General features: G+C 45.9%; 2 protein-coding genes and 1 long non-coding RNA gene across 10 annotated transcripts in view; 1 reads left to right on the plus strand and 2 right to left on the minus strand.

The window, feature by feature from the left end:
* Positions 1-9,066, minus strand: part of LOC140897276 (uncharacterized) — a 63,428-nt gene extending 54,362 nt beyond the window's left edge. For all 3 annotated transcript variants that reach the window (XR_012154695.2, XR_012154696.2, XR_012154697.2), the window contains exon 1: positions 8,862-9,066. This is a non-coding gene — a long non-coding RNA (uncharacterized LOC140897276). The remainder of the gene's footprint in view (positions 1-8,861) is intronic.
* A 96-nt stretch (positions 9,067-9,162) lies between these two features.
* Positions 9,163-16,909, plus strand: NDUFB4 (NADH:ubiquinone oxidoreductase subunit B4). The gene is made up of 3 exons (XM_073309667.2): positions 9,163-9,406; positions 14,723-14,869; positions 16,734-16,909. The coding sequence occupies exons 1-3, from the start codon at positions 9,209-9,211 to the stop codon at positions 16,794-16,796; spliced, it is 408 nt and encodes a 135-aa protein (XP_073165768.1). The 5' UTR covers positions 9,163-9,208; the 3' UTR covers positions 16,797-16,909.
* A 3,929-nt stretch (positions 16,910-20,838) lies between these two features.
* The window catches only part of HGD (homogentisate 1,2-dioxygenase), a 37,778-nt gene continuing 37,399 nt past the window's right edge, over positions 20,839-21,217 (minus strand). For all 6 annotated transcript variants that reach the window (XM_073309583.2, XM_078848409.1, XM_078848408.1 and 3 more), the window contains one exon: positions 20,839-21,140. In XM_073309583.2, the coding sequence (XP_073165684.2) occupies positions 21,009-21,140 (132 nt within the window). In that variant the 3' untranslated portion in view covers positions 20,839-21,008. The remainder of the gene's footprint in view (positions 21,141-21,217) is intronic.

Here is a 21,217-nt window from a genome sequence, read left to right on the forward strand (position 1 = left end):
GATAGCAGGAAACTGCACTCAGTGACCTATGAGGTCCCTGACAGGCCTATATTCTTAAGACAGATCTACGAACTGCATTAGCAGCTGTTTCATGCCTATTATTTGGAGTTTCTTAAATTATGACAATACCAATAAACTAGTGTCTCTATTGTTTGATAGTAAGAGGAAGGATGGATTTATCGATAAGGCACAGAATTATCTGAGTTCTATTCTGAGCTCTGCCACTGATTTCTAGTGTGATCTTGGGTAATTCATTTCACTTCTCCATGCCTCTGTTTCCCTATCTGTAAGATAGAAAATCATAGGGTTAGAAGGGACCACAGGGGTCACCTAGTCCAGTGGTTCTCAACTCAGAGGTCTTCCAGAGGGCACTTCAGCTCATCTAGATATTTGCCTAGTTTTACAACAGGATACATAAAAAGCACTAGCGAAGTCAGTACAGTATAAACTAAAATGTCATATAATGACTTTTTTATCCTGCTTTCTATATACTATATACTGAAATGTAAGTACAATATTTATATTCCAATCAATTTATTTTATAATTATATGGTAAAAATGAGAAAGTCAGCAATTTTTCAGTAATAGTGTGCTGTGACACTTTTGTATTTGTGTGTCTGATTTTGTAATTTAAGTGAGGTGAAACTTCGGGGTACGCAAAACAAATCAGACTCTTGAAAGGGGTACAGTAGTCTGGAAAGTTTGAGAAACACTGATCTAGTCTAACCCCTTGCCAAGATGCAGCATTTGTTGTGTCTAAACCATCCAAGATGGATGGCTATCCAGCCTCCTTTTGACAACCTATAGTGAAGAAGCTTCCACAATCTCCCGAGGCAGTCTGTTCCATTGTCCTACTGTTCTTACAGTTGGGAATTTTTTCCTGAGATTTAATCTAAATCTTCTTTGGTGTAGTTAGAACCCATTGCCTCTTGTCTTGCCCTCTGTGGCAAAATTTTCTCCATCCTTTTATGACAGACTTTCAAGTGTCTGAAGATTGGTATCTTATCGTCCCTTAATCTCCTCTTTTCCAAACTAAACATACCATGTCCCCTCAACCTTTGCTCATATGGCTTGCTTTTCATCCCTTTGATCATTTTTGTTATTGGCCTCTAGATCCTTTCCAGTTTCTCTATGTAATTTCTATACCTTGGTGACCAAAATTGGACACAGGTCTCAGCTGGAGTACTAACTAGCACCAAGAAGAATGGTACTATCAGCTCCCATGACTTGCATGCTATTCCTCTGTTAATGCAACCGAAAATTACTTTTGCTTTTTTTGCAACACCTTCACTGTATGCTTTCCTGGCCTCTGCCACTGAATGCCTCCATGCAGTCAGCTGTGCCCTATCAGTGCGGGAGGACTGCATGAGCTCGGAAAACATGTCATCGTGAGTGCATTTTTTTGCCTTCTAATCTGTGATAACCTCAGGAACAGAGTTGATAGTGGGAGCATAGAAACATTTGCACCTGCAGGGGGGATAAAGAGGGAGAGTAAAATTTAAAAAGAGATACATTTCTGAGACCAAAAGGGAGACTCTTTCACAGTGAATCAAGCAATTCATAGCAGGCAGCACACGTGCTTTAGGTACAAGGTCGCATTTTGCCTTTTATATTGAGTGCCTGCCAGTATGGTGACACATCACACACGGCTGGGCAACAAAATTTGGTTTCCAGGCAGTCATGTAAGCCAAAGGGTACGTGGGGTTGGCTTCTTCTGCCTTCATAACATGTGGGAATGGTTTCAAACTGCAGCACCCTTCTTTCCCATAGCAAGCAATGCTGGTTGGGTTTGCCATTTAAAAGAAGGGGCTGTGGTTTTGGAGTGGATGTGCTACGCATCCCTCCTCCCACCGCATGGCTATTTTCTGGGGTGATCCCTTTTAGCCAAATGCAAAGAGCCCAGCATGAACCAGGTCCTTTTACTGGTCCCTTACAAAAATTCCTGTATTTCAACCAGGTGACCATGAATGATATCAGTCTCCTGAGGCTGACACAGAAAGGTAAAGACCAAATGTTGCATGAATGCGACCAAAACCCAGGACCATTCGCTGCCATGCTTTGTGCTGCAATGATTCCAGACTACTTGCTACTGGCTTGGTGTGATAAAGTGTCCTACCATGGAGGATGAAATAAGGCAGTCCCCCAAAACCTTCTGCAAAGGCTTTCAGAGTGTGTCCAGCAGAGCTTCATGGAGATGTCCCTGGAGGATTCCCGCTCCATCCCCAGACATGTTTTCAGACTTTTCCAGTAGCTGTACTGGCCGCAAATATATCCCAATTCTTCAGGGCAAATCAAACATTAAACACAATTGCTTTAACCCCTGTAGAGTAGTTACAAATGTGCACTCACCAGAGGTGCCTTCTCCGCCTTCAGGGTCCAGGAACAATACGCCTTGGGAGGGTATTGGCTCCAGGTGATGAAAAGGTCCTGGATGCTTGGGAGAACGGGGTCTCCGCTTGCCTGCTGCACATTCTCCTCCTCCTCATCCACAAAACCCTGTTGCGGGAGACTCCCCCCTTGCAGGTGTCCACAGACAGTGGTGGGGTACTGGTAGGGTACTCCCCTATAATGGCATGCAGCTGATCATAGAAGCAGCATGTATGGGACTCTGACCTGGAATGACCGTTTGCCTGCTTTGTCTTGTAGTAGGCTTGCCTGAGCTCCTTAACTTTCACACAGTACTGCTGTGTGTCCCTGGTGTAGCCTCTCTCCACCATGCCCTGTGCGATTTTGGCATATATATATATTAGCATTTCTTCTTTTTGATCGGAGTCCTGCTTGAATAGATTCTTCTCCCCATACAGCAATCAGATCCAGTGCTTCCCGTTTGGTCCATGCTGGAGCTCGTTTGCGATTCTGAGACTGCATGATCACCTGTGCTTCTGAGCTCGCCATGCTGACCAAACAGGAAATTTGTCTTTTCCTGTGTACCTGGCTCGTGCATCAGAGTTCAAAGTACTGTCCAGAGTGGTCACACTGGAGCACTCTGGGATACCTCCCGGAGGTCAATACTGTCGAATTGCCCAATGCTGCATCTGCTCTACCCCAAATTCGACCCAAGAAGGTCGATTTTAGTGCTACTCTCCTCGTCGGGGAGTAGTACGGCAGTCGATTTTAAGAGCCCTTTAGCTTGACGGAATGGGGTTGGTTGTGTAGCTGCATTGCTTATAAAATCGACCTAACGCAGCTAAATTCAACTTAATCTCGTAGTGTAGACCAGCCCTTTGTTGAATTTCATTTTGTTGTCCATATCTGAAAATTTGATCAGTATACTCTTTATTCCTACATCCAGGTCATTAATAAAAATGTTAAACCCAGGACCCAGAACAGATCCCTGTGGAACCCCACTTGAGACTTCCCTCCAATCTGACATCATTCCATTAATAGTTATTCTTTGTTTGTGGTTCTTTAACCAATTCTGTGTCCACTTAATGGTAGTTCTGTTGAGCCCACATTTCTCTAACTTACTTATCAGAATGTCATATGGGACTGTGTCAAAAGCCTGGCTAAAGAAGCCTAAGCCCTCTTGCCAACACCACCTGCATAGCCACGCATTTACTTCCACCATTCAATGGTCCCTGCCTAGGTCTTTTCCTTCAACAGGGAGGATGAACAAGTATAGCACTTGTGCCCCAAACTCTTTTATCCTTCTGTGATGGGTCTGGCACCGCAGTGGCCCTTTGTGGCAGGGGTGGGTGGGGTTTCGGTACCATGCCACTCTCAAGTTCTCACGCCCACCCCCTTAAGGGCATCCTGATGTGGCCTAATGGCTGGTCTCCCCGCACTCATCCCTTGGTCAGGGTAGTAGGCCCTAATGGCCCAAGTCCACATAATATGCCCCGAGTATCCGAGCAGCGTGGCCCAATGGCCAGAGTTCACGTAGCTTGCCCCAGGTCTCAGGGCAGCATGGTCCAACAGCCAGAGACCATGTAGCTTGCCCTGGGTCGCAGAGCACTGTGGCCCAAAGGCCAGGGTCCATATAACTTGCCCCATGTGTCAGAGGGGTTAGTAGGGGGACCCAAGCCTGCCCTCTCCACAGGATCCCACTAGTGATGGGGTTTCCCTTGCCCCAGCTCAGCGGGAATCCACCTGCAACACGCCGAGCATCCTTGCGGCTCCAACGCCGTTTGTCTCTAGAGTTCCCCTGGGGCATTTCTTACCAGAACCACTGGGTCCTCCAATTCACGGGGTCCTCCAGTCTGCCCTCCTCCCGTGACATCCTCTGTCTGCGCTTCAGGGTGCATCCCGGCTTGACTGGCCACTGGATCCAGGAGTACAGGCAGTCTCTCCTCAGAAGCCGGCAGCATACCTCCTTCACCTCCAGTGGTCAGCTCCTACTGAGCAGTTCTGCAGGCTTTTATACCTGTTCTCCAGTTGGAGCATGCCCAGCAGAGCTTTCGGGGTGTGGCTTTCTCTGCAAGAAAGGCAGGATTGACCCCTATGGTACCAGTGCAGGGGCACTCTGCCCCATCCCACTTTCTTCCCAGAGCCACGTAGTCTGCAGTGATCTGCTCAAGGTCATTCTCAGAAGTATCATTGGTGCCCACATGGATAAGTAGGAAGGGGTAGCCATCTGAGGGCTTGATGAGTCTCGGAAGACTCTCAGTCACAGCTTGAATTCTAGCTTCAGGCAAGCAGCACACTTCTCGGGATTCCTGGTCCGGAGGGCAGATTAATGACTCTGTCCCCGTTAAAACACCTATCTACCTCAAACAGGGGCTTGTGGCTAAATTCACCAGTGTTTGAAGTGCTTTGAGTTCCTCAGACCAAAGTTGCTAGTGAAAGGCAAAGTATTATTTGATGTCAGTACAGGATAATTTGACATCCAAACACTAATCTCCAAGTAGTACAAAATAGTGGTTCCCATCTACTATTACACCTGGGGGAATTCTGTGCCAAAATATTTAAAATTCTGCACTCAATATTTTAAAATTATGCAAAATTCTGCATATTTTATTTGTAAAATTAACAAAATATAATCACAGCTCCTGCTGTCAGCCCCGTGCTGATAGTGGGAGTGCCAGGCATGGGCAGAAGTGCCGGGCAGAAATCACAAATTCTCCGGGAAAAAATAATTCTGCAGAAAACATTAATTCTGCATTGCACAGTAGCGCAGAATTCCCGCAGGAGTATAGTATCCACATCCCTCTGTGAAGGACATTTGCTTATGACAGGCACCCCCTGGTGGTCAAGCAAGGGCATAACAGGCTCTTTCCTGGCACCGTTGACAGTTGCTCCAAACCCACAATGGTCTGCCCCTCTCACAACTCAGCTCTGCAGCCACATCATGTATTTCTGTCCACCCTTTTGGGATATAAAAAGAGTCCAGCAACAGGGTAGCCCTACTGGTTATGCGAACAGTCTCCAGCCCTCCCCTGGGTCAACTCTGACAGAGTTACTGGCATAGCGCATAGGGGAGAAGCAGTAAATATGATATAACTTTATTTCAGTAAGGCTTCTGACAGTCCCACGACACTCTCATAAGCAAATGAGGGAAATTCGGTCTAGATGAAATTACTATAAGAGGGGTGCAAAACTGGTTGAAAGACAGTACTCAAAGAGTAGTTTTCAATGGTTCACTGTCAAACTGGGAGGGCATATTTACTGGGGCTCCACAGGGGTCCGTCCTAGGTCCAGTACTTGTCAATATTTTCATTAATGACTTGGTAATAAAGTGGAGAGTACGCTTATAAAATATGCAGATGATATGAAGCTGGGAGGGGTTGCAAGCACTTTGGAGGATAAAATTAGAATTCTGAACGATGCTGACAAATTAGAGAATTGGTCTGAAATCAATAAGATTAAAATCAAGAAAGACAAGTGCAAAATACTGCACTCTAGGAAGAAAAAATCAAATACACTACTACAAAATGGGAGCAAGTTCGCTAGATGGTAGTACTGCTGAAAAGGATCTGGGGGATCAAAATTGAATATGAGCCAACAATATGAGGCAGCTGCAAAAAAGGCTAATATCATTCTTGGCTGTATTAACAAGAGTGTTGTATGTTAAGACATAGGAGTTAATTGTCCTACTCTGGTCAGCACTAATGAGGCCTCAGCTGGAGGATTGTATCCAATTCTGGGCGCCAAATTTTAGTAAAGATGTGGACAAACTGAAGAGAGTCCAGCAGAAAGCAACAAAACTGATGAAAGATTAAGAAAACCTGACCGATAAGGAAAAGTTAAAAAAAACTGGGCATGTTTAGTCTTGAGAAAAGAAGACTGAGGGGGAATCTGATAAAAGTCTTCAAATATGTTTAGGGCTGTTACAAACAGGATGGTGATCAATTGTTCTCCATGTCCACTGAAGGCAGAAGTAGTAGTAATGGGTTTAATCTGCAGGAAGGGAGATTTACATTAGATATTAGGAGAAATTTTCCAGTTGTAAAGATAATTAAGAGCTGGAACAGGCTTTCAAGGAAGGCTGTGGAATCCCCATCATGGGAGGTTTTTAAGAACAGGTTAGACAAACACCTGTCAGGGATGGTCTAGGTTTACTTGGTCCTGTCTCAGCACAAGGAACTAGACCTGATGACCTCTCAAGGTCATCTAGTCCAGCACTACATTTCTATGATTCTGTGCTACATATTACCAGAATACAGTATATTCTCACTACACTGTGATATACAACATGTAGCATCTTCAAGCAAATGGTTGGATGGAGCTAGATCTGATACTACTACAAAGCCTCCTAAACTATCAAGACAGTTGGGGGATTCAGCAGGTGGTGCTGTGTTACTGCAGATCACTAACTTAAGGGGTGCAGTGGCTCTGGAGGTGCTGTCTACATCTTGTGGATGAAAAGTAAAACTGATTATAAAGATCCTTTGACATTTTTGACAAGAGTTGGGATCTTAACTTCGGTGTTTATCCTGGCCGAATTCTATCTCTGGTATTTAACAGTACAAGAAAATATTACAGTATTCTGATATAAGGCTCCAAAACACTGAAGCTGACAATGATACTACAGTATTTGGACGCATGGCATACCACAGCATTTTTTTAAATGGCATATGCTATCTGCTTAAATCCGCCTTGTAGCTTCAATTAGATACAGTATTTTCCTTAACGTCCTGGTCATAAACACTTGTGTGCTGTTGCTACCATCTGTTAAGTAGCTGCAGTGTGTTGCCCCAGAGGTTTCAGTGATGGGTGAAGTGATTCTGTGTGCACTATAGTGTAATTTATAATCAAATTAAAATTTCAAAATGCTTTGAGATCCTTCAGAATGAATATAGTTGCAGTCTCTGTGGGTTGTTGCTTATTCACGACAATATTATAAGGATGTCTGGTAATGAATTCCAGAAGGTGGGGGTGTCTCATAATGCTATTTGTGAACACTTTAGTGCATCATCATGGTGTGTCAACGCATCAGTGATACTATTTACCACTATTACAACTATTAACTAACCTCACAAACCCCCTTGTAATAACCCATATTTCACAGATAGGGAACCTGAACCATAAAGCAACTTGCCACAGGTACCCGTCTTGCAACCCTTACTTAGGTGAAGTCCCACTGAAATAATTCTCCCGTTAATGTTATGTGCTCCAGCTTACTCTCATGGGAAGATGCCAAGAATAGAAGCTGGTGTGCTGCCTCTTGGTCCTGAGCACAACAACCTGCATGAGACCAGGGTGTGATGCACAGGAGCAGGGCTGTCCCTACCAATTATGGTGCCCTACGCGGCCTGAGCACCTGCTCTCCACCCCCACCCCACCCCCCGTGGAGGTCTGGGCTGTGCTCAAGGCCTGTGGGGCTGGGGAGGCAGGAGCTGTGGGGGGCCACTTTGGGGGGCCCCACAGGCCCAGAGCGGCCTGGGGGGATTAGCGGGGGGGAGGGGAAGGGCTAGCGCCAGTAGCAGAATGACTCGGCCCCAGCCTGCTCTGCTCCCCACGCCCCAGCCATGGGGCTTGAGGGAGGGGGCCCGCCCCACCCGCACTCACCAGCAGTGGGAAGTGGAGCTACCCGGCCCCAGCCCGCTCTGCTTCCCCCACCCTGGTCCAGCCGCATTGTTTACGGCAGGGGGAAGGACTGCCCCCTGGGAGCTGGCGGAGTGGAGCGGGCTGGTGCTGGGTTGCTCCACTTCCTGCCGCTGCAGTGCGAGGTCGCTGGGGGAAGAGGTGGAATGGAGGTGGGCCAGGGGTGAGGCAGGGGGGAGGAGTAAGAGGCGGGGCAGAGGAAGTTGTCCCGGGCCCCACATCCCCATAGGGATGGCCCTGTCCCTTGCTGTGGGCGCAGCCCGCAGGGGGACAAGCGGGGGGATAGGGCTGGCCGCTGGTGCTGCCACATATGCAGCACGCAGCTGCCTAGGGCACCATGAAGTTTGAGGCAATTTGGTGCCCCACCTGTCATGGTGCCCTACGCAGCGGTGTAGTCTGCCTATGCCTAGGGACAGCCCTGCACAGGATGGAAGGGACAGGAATGATCATTATTTCCTGGCTCAAGTCACCTGCTCTGCATCAGAGTTCGTCAGGGGCCGGGGTTGCCAACTCTCGCAAGTTTATCCCGGACCTGAGTCTGACGCGGCTATGGAATATTTCTCTTTAAGCCAGGTTTCAGAGTAGCAGCCGTGTTAGTCTGTATCCGCAAAAAGAGGAGGAGGACTTGGGGCACCTTAGAGACTAACCAATTTATTTGAGCATAAGCTTTTGTGGGCTACAGCTCACTTCATCGGATGCAAGATGCAGCCGCTGGAATCAGACAATTGCATGGGACTCTCGCGCTTTTTTTTTAAAAAAAAGAGGAAGCTCCCAGCCCCCGTGAACGCAGAGCAAGAGCCGGGGCCCAGGGCGGAGATTTCTCCTAAGGACCCGGGAACCAGAGGGCAAAGAAACAGTAACACCCGCCTCTCACCTACCCCCTTTCACCAGCAGCGCTCGAAGCGCCCCCCGGCCTGTCGGGTGAGGGGCTCACAGGCCTTGGGGCGCTGGGCCCGCGGCCTCGTGACTGGCCCCGGTCACACACGGGCGGGGTCTGGCGAAGCACGAGCGGCTCCCGCTCCGGCCGAGGGGGAGGGCGGGGACCAGGCCAGACGCTGGAGCGTTTGCTGCCGCGCTCCCCACCCCGGCCCAGCGCGAGGCCAGGCGTCGCTTAGTAACCATAGCAACGAGCCGCGCCGCGCGCCCTCCCCCGCCCGGCGCGGCCAGTACTTCCGGGGTACAGGTCACTTCCGCTCTTGCGCGGTGTGGGCGGCTCTCAAAAAAAATGGCGGCGCCCTCTTCCTCCTCGACCTCTGGCTATCGGCCGGCCCCGCTGGCCTCGCTGCCCCGGGAGCTTGACCCGGCCGAGTACAACGAGTCCCTGGAGAAGCGCCGGGCCGAGGCGGAGCGTCTGGCGCTCCGCGCCCGTCTCAAGCGCCAGTACCAGCTGCAGCTCAACGACCCGCACCGCGTGGAGCTGATCGTGAGTCCGGCCGCGCCGCGCCCCGGCCACGGGTCCCAGCGCGGGGAGGAGGGTCCCACTGCCCTGAGCCCCGGGGCTCTTCTCTGCGCGGCTCGGGGCCGCCCGCGGGGGCGCGCCGGGACGGGACCCGCCGTGGGGCTGCAGCCCGGCCTCTGCCTGCGACCGCCCTGCCGCATTAATCCTCCTACCCCGGCGGCGGGGCTGGCCGGCAGCGCGTCCTGGGCCTCCCCCAGAGCGGCTCCGGCTTGAGCTGTCAGCGTCCGCGGGAGAGCAAGTGCCACATCCTGGGGCCCTGGCCCAGAGCAGCCCGCGGCGCCCACCTGCCCTGCGTGCGTGTAACGTGGGGAGCTTCCTTCCGAAACCGTGCCCTTGAAATGGGGCCGTGGTTCCCGCCGCTCCCCCTGGTGCCTTGTGCCCTGGTCTGTGTGGCCTGCCCATGCTCTGCGGGCCCTCTGCCTTTGCGCCTTCGGTGGCTGCTAGCAGGGCTGCTGTGTGCTGACTAGCAAGTCCTACCGCAGTCCCCACTTGAATAGATTGGAGAGATGGTCTAAGCCCAGTCATTTTACTAAAGGTGTCAGGTTGCACCAGTTTAGCAAAAGAAGTGCTAGACTAATGTAAAACTTCACACCCACTTAGCTAAATCAGCACAACATCACAACTTTAGTTGAACTTTAGCAAACCTCAGGCTCTATCACCTGTGCAATTAAAAGCAAGCTAGGTGCAATCATGTCAACCCCATTGTAGCTTTCATCAATTCCTATTTTAGACTTTGATAATGGATTGACAGTTCAGGAGACTATGTCCAGCAAAGCTATCAACCCATTTCTGCAGCAATTTATCCTGGAGGAGCTGTCCATGGCCGCTTCTTTAGATGAGATTACTAAGGCCATTGAGCAGCTGTCCACAGGCATCCAGGCCCTGACAGCATTCCACTGGAAGCATAAACATGTGGAGGTACCCACCTGATCAGGAAACTCACTTTTCAAGACTATATGGGAACAGGGTACCTTGCCCCAGGAATATAAGGATGCTTTCACGGTCCATCTAGACAAAAGGAAGGGATGTATATCTGGCTATGACAATCTTTGTGGCATTTCACTGCTGTTTATAGCAGGGAAGATCCTTGCACAGGTTGTCCTCAACAGGCTCATCTGTCACCTACTGAACTTAGTGTATCCAGAGTCGCAGTGTGGCTTTCATGCTGGCGTTGGCAGCATGGACATGATTTTTGCAGCCTGAAAAATGCGAGAGACGGTTCAGGAACAGAACTATGATCTTTGGCTTGGTGAATCACAAGGGCATATGGAAACTCCTTCATAAATTTGGTTGCCCAGAGAAGACAATTGCTGTCCTCTGTTCATTTCATGATGTCCAGGTGATGGAGTGTTGGAATTCATCAGAAGTCTTCCATGCCACCTATGGCACCAAACAATGGCCCAGGTCTTCTTTACTATTGTCTTTTCAGCCACACCTGTGTTTGACAGAAGTGTACATATCTGGTTCAGGTTGGATGGGGGTCTAGCCAATCTACAGTGACTCGGGGCCTGCACCAAGGTAATCAAACAGCTATTAAGAGAGCTCCTGTTTGTTGATGACTGTCCCCTCATTGCACACACGCTGATGGCCATTCAATTTATTGTGGACCTCTTTGCCTATGCCTCAGAATGCTTCAGTTTCACCATCAGCCTGAAAAAGATGGAGATTATGTACCAGCTAGCATCATGAGTGCCGTGATCCCCTCATCACAATTGACAACATGCCACTCAGTTAGCTCAGGAAATTCTGATGCATGAGTAGCACACTTTCCAGCAACACCATGTTGGACAATGAGATCACTCAGCTCCTGGCAAAGGTCAGCCTGGCATTTTGCAGGCTCCTTAGGGAGCATGGAGTCTGCCTCAGAACCAAGGTAAAAATCTACCCCACTGTTGTACTCACCTAACTCCTTTATGGCTGCAAACGTGGATGCTCTACCAACACCACATCAAACAGCTGGAAAGCTTCCACCTTGGCTGCCTAAGATCCACCTGCAACATCAAGTGGCAGGACAGAATCCACAATACTGAAGTCCTTGAGAGGTGACAAATCCCTGGCATCAAGATCATGCTCATCAGGGTTCAACTTCATTGGGTGAGACATGTGTCTGCATGGAGGTTTCCCGTATACCGAAAGCAGTGCTCTACAGCCAGCTGAGCATAGGAGCCCATTCTAAGGGTCCGCTTATCCTCAGATATAAAGACACCTTGAAGGCCAATCTCAAAGTATGCAAGATAGACATTAAAACCTGGGAACTTGTTGCGCTGGACAGGCCCAGATGGAGAGGTCTGTGCCATAAGCCTATGTTCGCTTCTGAGGAGTGGTGTGTGAGCTCTCTGCTGGAGAAGAGAGCACATCGTAAGGACAATGCCTCTAACTCTTCCCCCCCCCGACAATAATTACACTTGTAAGACATGCAACTACGTTTGCAAATTCAGGATTAGACTTGGTTCCCACTGAGAAGCCATAAAAATAAATTCAGAACTCAAGTCAGCACTAGCTGAACACTTATCCGTCAAAGCAATGGGAGAATCCATCCCTTTTAGGCACAGAAAAGGGCTGTCTCAAATTCACTCATTTTCACTCATGTCCCTGCCCCATCTCTTGTGAACTCAAGGAGACCTGGAGATTGCCTTTTAAGCCTCATTCATGTTTTTATTTTTAGAGGCAAAATGGTCAAGAAGCTAAGATGTAGAACAGGGAATAGTCAGACCTGTGTTCTCTTCCTGGCATATCACTGATCCTTTGTGTGACCTTGGCCATGTCAGTACACCGCTTTGTGTTTGTAGTTAAGTGGACAAAACAAATGTAGAGGGAATGAATGTCCAGTGCTATAGAGCTGGCGTCTGAGCAGAGGCTAGAATGCTAGTTATTGACTTCCAGCGGACTGTTCGATCCTCTAGGTGATTTGTCTCCTTCAATAAGATCCTTTTCAATAAGAGTGGGGGTTAAAATGATAAACTGTGTTTCATTGGCTATATATCATAAACCACAAAAATACACAGCTGTTACCTAGCTCTTCAGCTTCAAGATGGCTGTATAAATGTGAACTAATGAATCCTCAGAGCCCCTGCCTCTTTATGAATGAGCTTTAACAAAAAATTAATTTTAAAATAGTTCTCTGGTTTCTATATAAACCACCCCAGCAATGTTGAGAATTGAAACCCCAAAGCTTTGAGAACCCAAAAGTGGAACTAACAAGTTTTAGCTTCACCCTCTGATGCTGAGAGTAATGAAACAGGTAAATGCATTTATAGTGAAAAGTCAGTTGGACTTTAATTTTTCTCTGTTTTAACTAGAATTCTCATTTGCCAGAGAAGGCTGGCTTAGGGTTGGCAAGCCAGTCAGTTGACTGCCTATTATTTGATCACTGTCAAATATTGTCAGATATTCCAACAAGAATGACCTGATGTAGGTGGTGGTCTACCTTTTTGGTTACATCATGGTGCCATTTGTTAGCAAGCCTACTTAAATGTGTTCATTCCTCTCTTTACTACATACTAATGACACCTGTTGTGGGGGTCGGAGGTAAACTGAAAGTTGAGCATCTTGAATTGCTAGAATCTTCTAGAACAAACATGCATACAGTGTGTATCTTTGTGGATACCAGGCCACTACTGTACGTGGCAGTTTACAGAGCGCATTGAACAAGTTAAGCAGGGTCCCTGCCCCAAAGAGCCAGCACTCTAAAGTGATTAGACAAACATTCGGAAATTAAATCAAGACGGGAGTGGGGGAAGGAAAGGAGGGCTCACAGTCATTAAAACTTCTCCTGCAACAGATGTACAGCCAGTAAGCCTCTCCCTTAATAAACAAAAGTATCACCGCTATCGGTCAATAAATAATGCGGCTAATATGAAAACTGCTTTGGCTTTGTTGATAAATATGTATCCACGCCTTCTGTGTTATGGATGTGCTGCTGCCTGTACAATGCAGCTTTTCACTGGTGATACTAAAGATCTGACAATTTCATCCGCACAGAATAAGCCTTGTCATACTCAGTGGGTATCTTCTATTAAATGTCTCAAAGATCTTCATGTATGCAAGAGGGCTCTTCAATCAGCTACTGTTGAAGAAGGGGTAATTGGCTTTCAACCCCAAGTAATCCATACTGAGTTTCTTGATGACTATCTTTTGGATGCCAAACTCAAAACTATTTCACTGTTTGAACTGTAGCTCAGTCCTTGCAGAATACAGAAAATGATATTGCTAAACTGTGTGATGCAAAGAACAGTTTCTGACTGTTAAAAAAAACTTATTTGTAAGTGGACTGGTTCAGAAGTGTCACGACAGCTGAAAAGAAGAAAATAGACTAAATAATACCACAGAAAAATCAAGTCATCACTCACATGCATAATGCTGCCTACCTTCTTGATCCATGCTTCCAGGGCCAAGAGCTTTCTGATGATGAATTTTGATTCAGCTTGTGATGTTGTGGCTGTGCAAATTGTAAAGGCTATATAAACAGACAAGGTAGCAAATTTATAAAGCAAGAAGCAGCCTGTTCAGTTGTAAAACAATGTAGAGTGGAATTCCAGAAGTTGAATCAAAACAGCTTGCTCCTTCCTCAGAGTGGAGAGAGTTGTCCTCCATGCACTCTTAATTACAGTGGCAGAAATGTTTCGTACTTCTGTGTATGACTGCATGTCCAGAAAGAAATTGGTTGGTTTGAAAATCATCCATTTAACAGCCAGAAATAAACTGAAGACTTACACTGCTGGGAAGCTGGTAACCATGTATCACAATTTAATATTAGAAGAGAAAATGGCAGAAGAAGAAGCAGTTGAAGCTGACAAAGAAAAAAGATAGAGCAAGATGCTTGAAGAGTTGGCCTGCTGCCTGGCTTGCATAAGGGCAATTAAAAGTGCCTTTCTTCCTTTTATAGGTGCTGGGTTTTTTTTCTGTTTTAATTTAATTTCTTTTGTCACTATTCAGTCTAGAATAACGTTGTTCACATTTAAATGCTAATTTACTATTGCTAAAAAGGTTCAGAAATTAATTTCATTTGGCATTTTTCTGAGTTAAAATAACTGTTTAAGTAAATTATATGTTGTAATTAGGCATAAGTAATGGTAATCCTATTGGAGACAGTGAAGTCTGACTCCTTTTAGTTACTGTTCTAATAAACTAGTGTGTTTAAAATATTTGACCATTTTTAACATTGTTTGACTGGCCAACTGACTACTTGTTTTTGAATCAGTCAAATGTCCAACCCTAAGCTTGCTAATGTTCATAGTTCTGCAACTTAATATTGTTCACTGTGCATTGCCTTCAATTTAGGAGGATCCTGCCATGCTCCGTTGGACCTATGCTAGATCGTACAACATTTACCCCAATTTCCGGCCCACTCCCAAGACTTCCCTGTTGGGTGCCTTGTTTGGGTTAGGACCCATTTTCTTCTGGTGGTATGTCCTCAAAGCTGACAGAGTAAGTTTGTTGACAAGGCATGTACAACTTTAATAAAAACAAAGCTATAATGTATGTGCATACATGGGGGAGTAGCTAAGTAGAACACCTGTTCCTGAGGGTGGAAAACTAGTGCAGGGAGGACTACCCCGAAGCACTAGGTACTGATTGCATCTTCTAAGAGTGCTGTCTTATGCCCACAGATGTGGGCGGTTTTTGTTTGGCCAAGGGGCTTGTTTTTCTTCTGTTGTAAGAGGGCTCGTAATATCATTTATGTAAGCAAACTGCAAGAGAGGCTTTTAAGAATAATTAGCAGCTAATTGAGTTTTTAGAACACATGTATTTTATCTGTCAACTCGTAGATGACCGAGCTGGCAAGGACCTTCTGGACGGTTCGTTCGTTCGTTTCCTCTATCCCGTGAAATAATTTAGGGAAGGTCTCTCTGTTAATCTGATATATTTATTTATTTATTTTTAGGAGCTGCTACCTTAATCCCTCTCTTGCCTCCGAAAATTGGCACTGTAAAATTCTGACCAGTGTTAGAATACTTCCAATATGTTCAGATTTTGGGGAAAGTGACATCTAATGTTTAACCAAAGCTGCCACTGATGTGAAAAGCTGTTGTGTATCTTAAAAAAGGAAATAAAACCCTGATTGTCCTGTCAAATCACTGATTGGGAAGAAGTGCACATTTAAATTACCCATAATTTTTTTTTTAAAGGGACAGTATCTTGTAGGTGGAGTCCAAAATACAGAATTTAAGTTTTTACAGTGAGGAATCCGGTGGCACCTTAAAGACTAACAGATTTATTTGGGCATCTGAAGAAGTGGGGTTTTTTACCCACAAAAGCTTATGCCCAAATAAATCTGTTAGTCTTTAAGGTGCCACTGGACTCCTTGTTTTTGCAGATACAGGCTAATACGGCTACCCCTCTAATACTAAGTTTTTACAGAACCTGCTGGTGGATTGTTATGCAACTTCAAACACTTTTTGGTTGAATATGAACATCCCCTGCAGTGTCTTGCAATCCAAATGCTTCAGCATTTGCCAGGCACAGGAAACTGTAATATGAAATTGGCTGAATATAATTGAAGCCTGCACACACTGACGGGATATTTAAAGCTTTCAACTTTATCACAAAATAGTTCTGTGGGTTACCTTGCCAGTTCCTTTATGGAGGGAGGCAGCAAATTACCCCCTTTCTCCAAAGTACTAAGGGTGTAAACACCAAGATGGGAGGTGATTGGTTCTGGTTCCTTAGATTGTCCCTACCCCAAAAAGTTGACAGTCTCTCTGCTCTGTTTGTACTGCACCTAGCACAATGGGGTCCTGGTTGCTAACACAATATAAATAATAAGGTGGTGCAAGGTGATATAATGAGGGTGAAAAGTGGACAAAGAAAAATGTAGGAAGAACATAAAGTAATTTTGTTTTGTTTCCTGACAGTGAAATATATTAAACTGTTGGTTATTCACCCAAGTGAAGGGGTGGAAGCCCCATCAAGTTAAGATGTTTTAAATTAGTCAGGACAAAGCCCTGGAGAGAATACTTTATAGGGAACGGTCCTCACTGGCTAATGGAAGTGGGATAGATGTGCCTTAATAGAGGTTTATTCCATCTCTGTCCATCACTTTGTTTATGAGGAGATGAGCCACACAGCTGCTTCTGCGTTTGGATGTATTGCATTCCTGGCTGATGTGCACAGGGGAATGCCAGGATGTTTTGTCCTCACAGCTGTTTCTAGAGTGCTGTTTAATTGGTGCTGTCTCTAGTTTCTGTGTTTAAGAACTAGTGAGCCCTTTCTCCTTGCAGATCAGTCTGTGCCATGGAGCATATCTCTTCTTTTCACGGGATAGTGATTTTTTTTTTCCTTCTCAATACAGGATCGTAAAGAGAAACTTATCCAGGAAGGCAAGTACCAGCGACCATTCGCTCTCAGCTCCTAAGTCCCTTGGAACTGGATGTTGCCGTGCTACAGTTGGGCTATTCATAGAAAGCGCTGTGTATTGTACGTTGATGAAAAGACTAATCCTCTATCACAATAAACTTTATATTATTAGTCATAGGGTCATGACTTACTGTAGCATCTTCTTGTCTAACACTAAAATCCATCGAATTACAGACAGAATGTACAAGAGTTTTAAAAATACATTACTTCGTTCCCTTGGATGCATGCTCAGTGTTTCCATTTAATCCGTGAGACCCACACACCTCTGTCTTAAGAGTAGCCTCAGGATGAATTTTAAAATGTATAGCTAAATTAATTAAAGCATCAAGTAAGTCCAAGAAATTATTTGAGTGGCTGTCTCGTTGTGTTTTTAGAATTTGTCTTGGACTCAGTTTAGTTATGTAGCTGTATTCATTGTAATCAAATAATGGGCAACTTCTAACTTCATATTTTGAACAATTCATTAGATGGGCTGAGCAGGTTAGAAAACTGCCTGGCTGCTTTCTCTCAGAGCAGCCAGCCTCACATTAAACCAACTCAGATTAATTTTCCATTATTTTCCCCAGTAAAACAGAAGCCTGTACACTGGTAAATTTCTCAATGATTTCATGGGATCTCTTCTTGCATAAGGATTGCTGGGTCCAACTTGGCGTGAGCTCAGAACTTTCACATTTTGACCAACCACACTTTCTCATTCACAGGAACCACTAAAGTAGTGAGACAAGAAATAAGATGCAGGTTCTGTTCCCATTTGCCATTGACTCACTGTCATTTCACCTCTGCTCATCTTTACAGAAGGTAAAGAGGACGCCTTGCGAGGGTTTTGTGAACAAATATGTGCAAAGTCTTTTTAAAATCTATGGATAACGGTGCTGCGTCAAAAACAGCTTAGTTACAGGGCATGCTGAGGAAAAGTGGGTTTTTGTGCCTTTTTGCTTCCTTACATTGTGGACATAAAAGGCCTGAAAATAGTGTCTTTTCAGCTTATTCTTTATATTAGAAATACAGGTGTAGTTGGCCCTGGATGACTTGAGAACTAATAGGACTCTGAAATCGCAAATACTGAGTGAGTGAAAATTGAGAGGAATTGACTTTTTATAACTTAATTTTTTTGTTTGGCCTCTAGATGCTATCACCCCAGTCTAAACAATAGAAAACACCTATTTGATTTAAACACTTGAGAGAGGCCCTACAGCAAGACCAGACTTGATGCCCTTGATATTACTAAGGTAAAAGACAAGCAAGAACACACTTGTGCTGCTTCTTCCTGCAGCAAAAAGGAGCAAGTCCCTTGCAGTCTCCTTTGCCAGAAGTGGCTGAACATGCTTTTACTTCTCTCCCTTTCCTGCTCATGTTACACCGCATTGATGCATCAAAAGCCTGCTCTTCTGAGATTTGTAGTATTTCCCATTTTGACAGAGGTGAAATCTGTGCTCTTCCTCCTTGATTAGTAGGCACTGGAGCTGTTCAGCAGCTATGCAGAGCTGTAGCCTGGCTCTAGTCTGCTCCTTAGTTTATTCTCTCTGACCCGGCTCCCTCCTATGTTCTCCAGCTAGGTTAAATAAAGCAAATGCAGATCATTCCCTTTCCAAAACTGTTTCTACAACAGACTCCCCCTCCCACATGACATGAAAAAATATAGCCGAGGGTCAGTGAAAGGAAAGGTAGGAATGCATGAAGAAAATGGTATTTAGGGAAAGAAAGATTTGCCCACAGTGCTTGTCTGAGCATGCTAAATGATCCACCACCTGCTGCCACAAACTGATATGATCTCTCAGGACCCATTTCCTCAGCTAATTGGGCCTTCAGTTGCCACATGTAAATTCTCCCTTGCAGCTGTATTTGTTTCAGGCCAGCTGTACAAATTGCTCAGTAGGGGTTACAGAAGAATATGATGCCTCTGGTCACTCGAGGAGGGAGCATTTCCAATTGGTTTGCTAATACACGTGCCTTAGCCCCTCTCTGCATAGCTCAGAGGGAATGAGGTTACTCCCCATTAACTGGAGTTTGGTGCTTGGAGCTAGACTGGCCTGTTGTTTTTCTCATTTTCAGAGTTCTCCAAGCTGCCTTTTCAGTTCCTTGTGAGGAGCACATTGTGCTGCCAGAGCTTGACTTGTTGCCAGGCTGCAGTTGAGGTGGAGATATTAGAAAAGATATTTCCGATCAGAAATTTGGGGAGGAGAGTGAGCAAGTGTAAAAACACCTTGTTGCATGCCTAATGTGCCCATAACTTCCAGTGTCAGCGATAGAGATGTGCCTATAGCAGGGGAGTTTCAAGCAGGTAAATAGTCTATGGCTCTCATGGGTTAGCCCCGCAATGAGAGAACAAAAACTTCCCATTCAGTCCCTAGAGCATTTTGGTTTAGGGTGTGTCTATGCTTGAAAGTTAACGCTGATTAAGGGAGGGTATGAATTTAAAGTACAGTAGCGATTCCTGAACAATGCCATGTGTGGACACTCATTCCAGAACAAGAGTGCCTTGTTCCTGGCTTAACCCACTTTCAAAATTAATCTGGAACAAATCCATCTGTAGACAAGTCCTTCGTTTCACCCTGGGCAGGTTCAGTGAATTGAATCCTTCTGGCAAATTGATTGTTAGTAAACAGCCTTTTCTGAGTTTTCTATTTTAGCACACGTGCTGCATGGGGGATATTATGTAATAATACTCTGCATGTACAAAACATATTCTAACCAAACATCTTGCACAGGGTCAAGCTCATTGTTGGCAGTGACTAAACAAACAAAAGCCGTAGGTGTCCTGATGCCAAATCCTGTGCTCTACGCACTAGACCATTTACATTTCTCTCTCCCTCTTCTGGCAAATAAGTTGTGATATGTGTATGCCCCTCTTCTCAAAGTAAGGCGTGTAAATTATTGCTGTCAAGGGGGCTTGTTAAACTGTTTCAATCCCAGATATGTGCTCTGGGTTCTCCTCTTGCTCTAGTGGACTTAACAAATCAGGCTTTGTCTACATAGGAAAATTGTACCGATTTAACTGAATTGGTTTAGAAACAGATTTAGTTAAATGGGTGCAACATCTTGTGGGGGCACTTGTTTGGTCTGCATGTTCTCCAGTAATTGGTAAAGAATCAAGCTAAGCTGCTATAAGGTCCTTCCCACAAAGCAATGGGGAGTCAAGGTTGTAATAACCAATTCACTGCCTGTTAAAAGCCTTATCCAATGAAGGGGGGAGGGGCTTGAATCTGGGGTGTCCCATATTCTGGGTGAGTACCCTAACCACTAGGCTAAGAGAACTTGTCTTTTTTCCTTCCCCCCTCCCCCCCCACCTGTTTTGGGTGGAGTTCGGCAGCCTCTGAGCATGCCTACCTGGTCACACCCCGCACACAATTTAGGTGGCCAAATGCTTATCCCTCCTCCAATTCATGAATTGCTCTGAGGCTTAGGCAAGAGAGATGCCTAGAGGGAGGCAGCAGAACACGGGCCCAGTGGCAGATACATATGTGCCTAGGGAACTTTGCCTGCAAAAACTCAGACACTGAGTGAGTTTAGGCACCTACAGGGTTCAGCAGCAGCCAAGGAGTTTTGTGCACCACAGTGGTACCTAGAACTGAGGTTTATGTGCCTAGGTTGCTCTGTAGATCCCATCCTGAGTGCTGACAAACCCAGACAAAAGTTGCTGGGAAAGGATAATGTGTTAGTAGGTGCTGAAGGTTGGGCCATGTGTCATTGGAAGGGTAACCTTCCCTTGATTGGCAGTAGGTCTGCTGGATTTAAGACTGGACCTGGCTGGTTCCTCTAACTCCTATTCTTCATTCTTACCCTCTTGCTGAAAGATCATTCCTTGAGTATTGTTTAATAAATTGTTGCTCCTGAGCATCCCCCCTGTGAAGAACGTGTCATATTTTCATAAGTGTCCTGAGAGAGGAAGTCTACCACTCTCTCGCTTCGGTACAAGGCACAGATTTCACCCCACCACACCCGCTGGGGGAGTCCCAAGGCATGGGCATTGCAGCTCTGACACTTTAACTGGATACTTGAAAGCTCAGAACTGGGGGGCGGTTCAAGGCTAGATACGCAGGTTTGCAAGAGTAATTCATTTAATCAATCGCTGTTGGAATGGCTGCAGTGCAATGGCGCTCGCTGCACTGACAGATGCTTGCTCCTTTGCCAGCCCTTGCCCCTGTAGGTATCATTGATTGTTTCCCATCAGAGTGACAGGTCTGAGCGCGCACAAGCAGTTCACTTTTGTTTACTTGCAGCTAGGATTAAAATGGCTTTTCAGCAGTTCCCAGCACTTGTAGTAGGTCTTATCTAGACAGTTGGAGGTCTTGAGGCCCCACGTGGTAACAGCCAGGCTGAAGGAGGACTCGAACATGAAGGCCTGTTGGGAACCACAGCAAGTACATTAGGGCAGGAAGGAGAGGAGAGAATACATGCATAGTGATCATGCTTTATTAG

This window comes from Lepidochelys kempii, chromosome 1, assembly GCF_965140285.1.
Source record: "Lepidochelys kempii isolate rLepKem1 chromosome 1, rLepKem1.hap1, whole genome shotgun sequence".
NCBI classification, from domain to species: Eukaryota; Metazoa; Chordata; order Testudines; family Cheloniidae; genus Lepidochelys; species Lepidochelys kempii.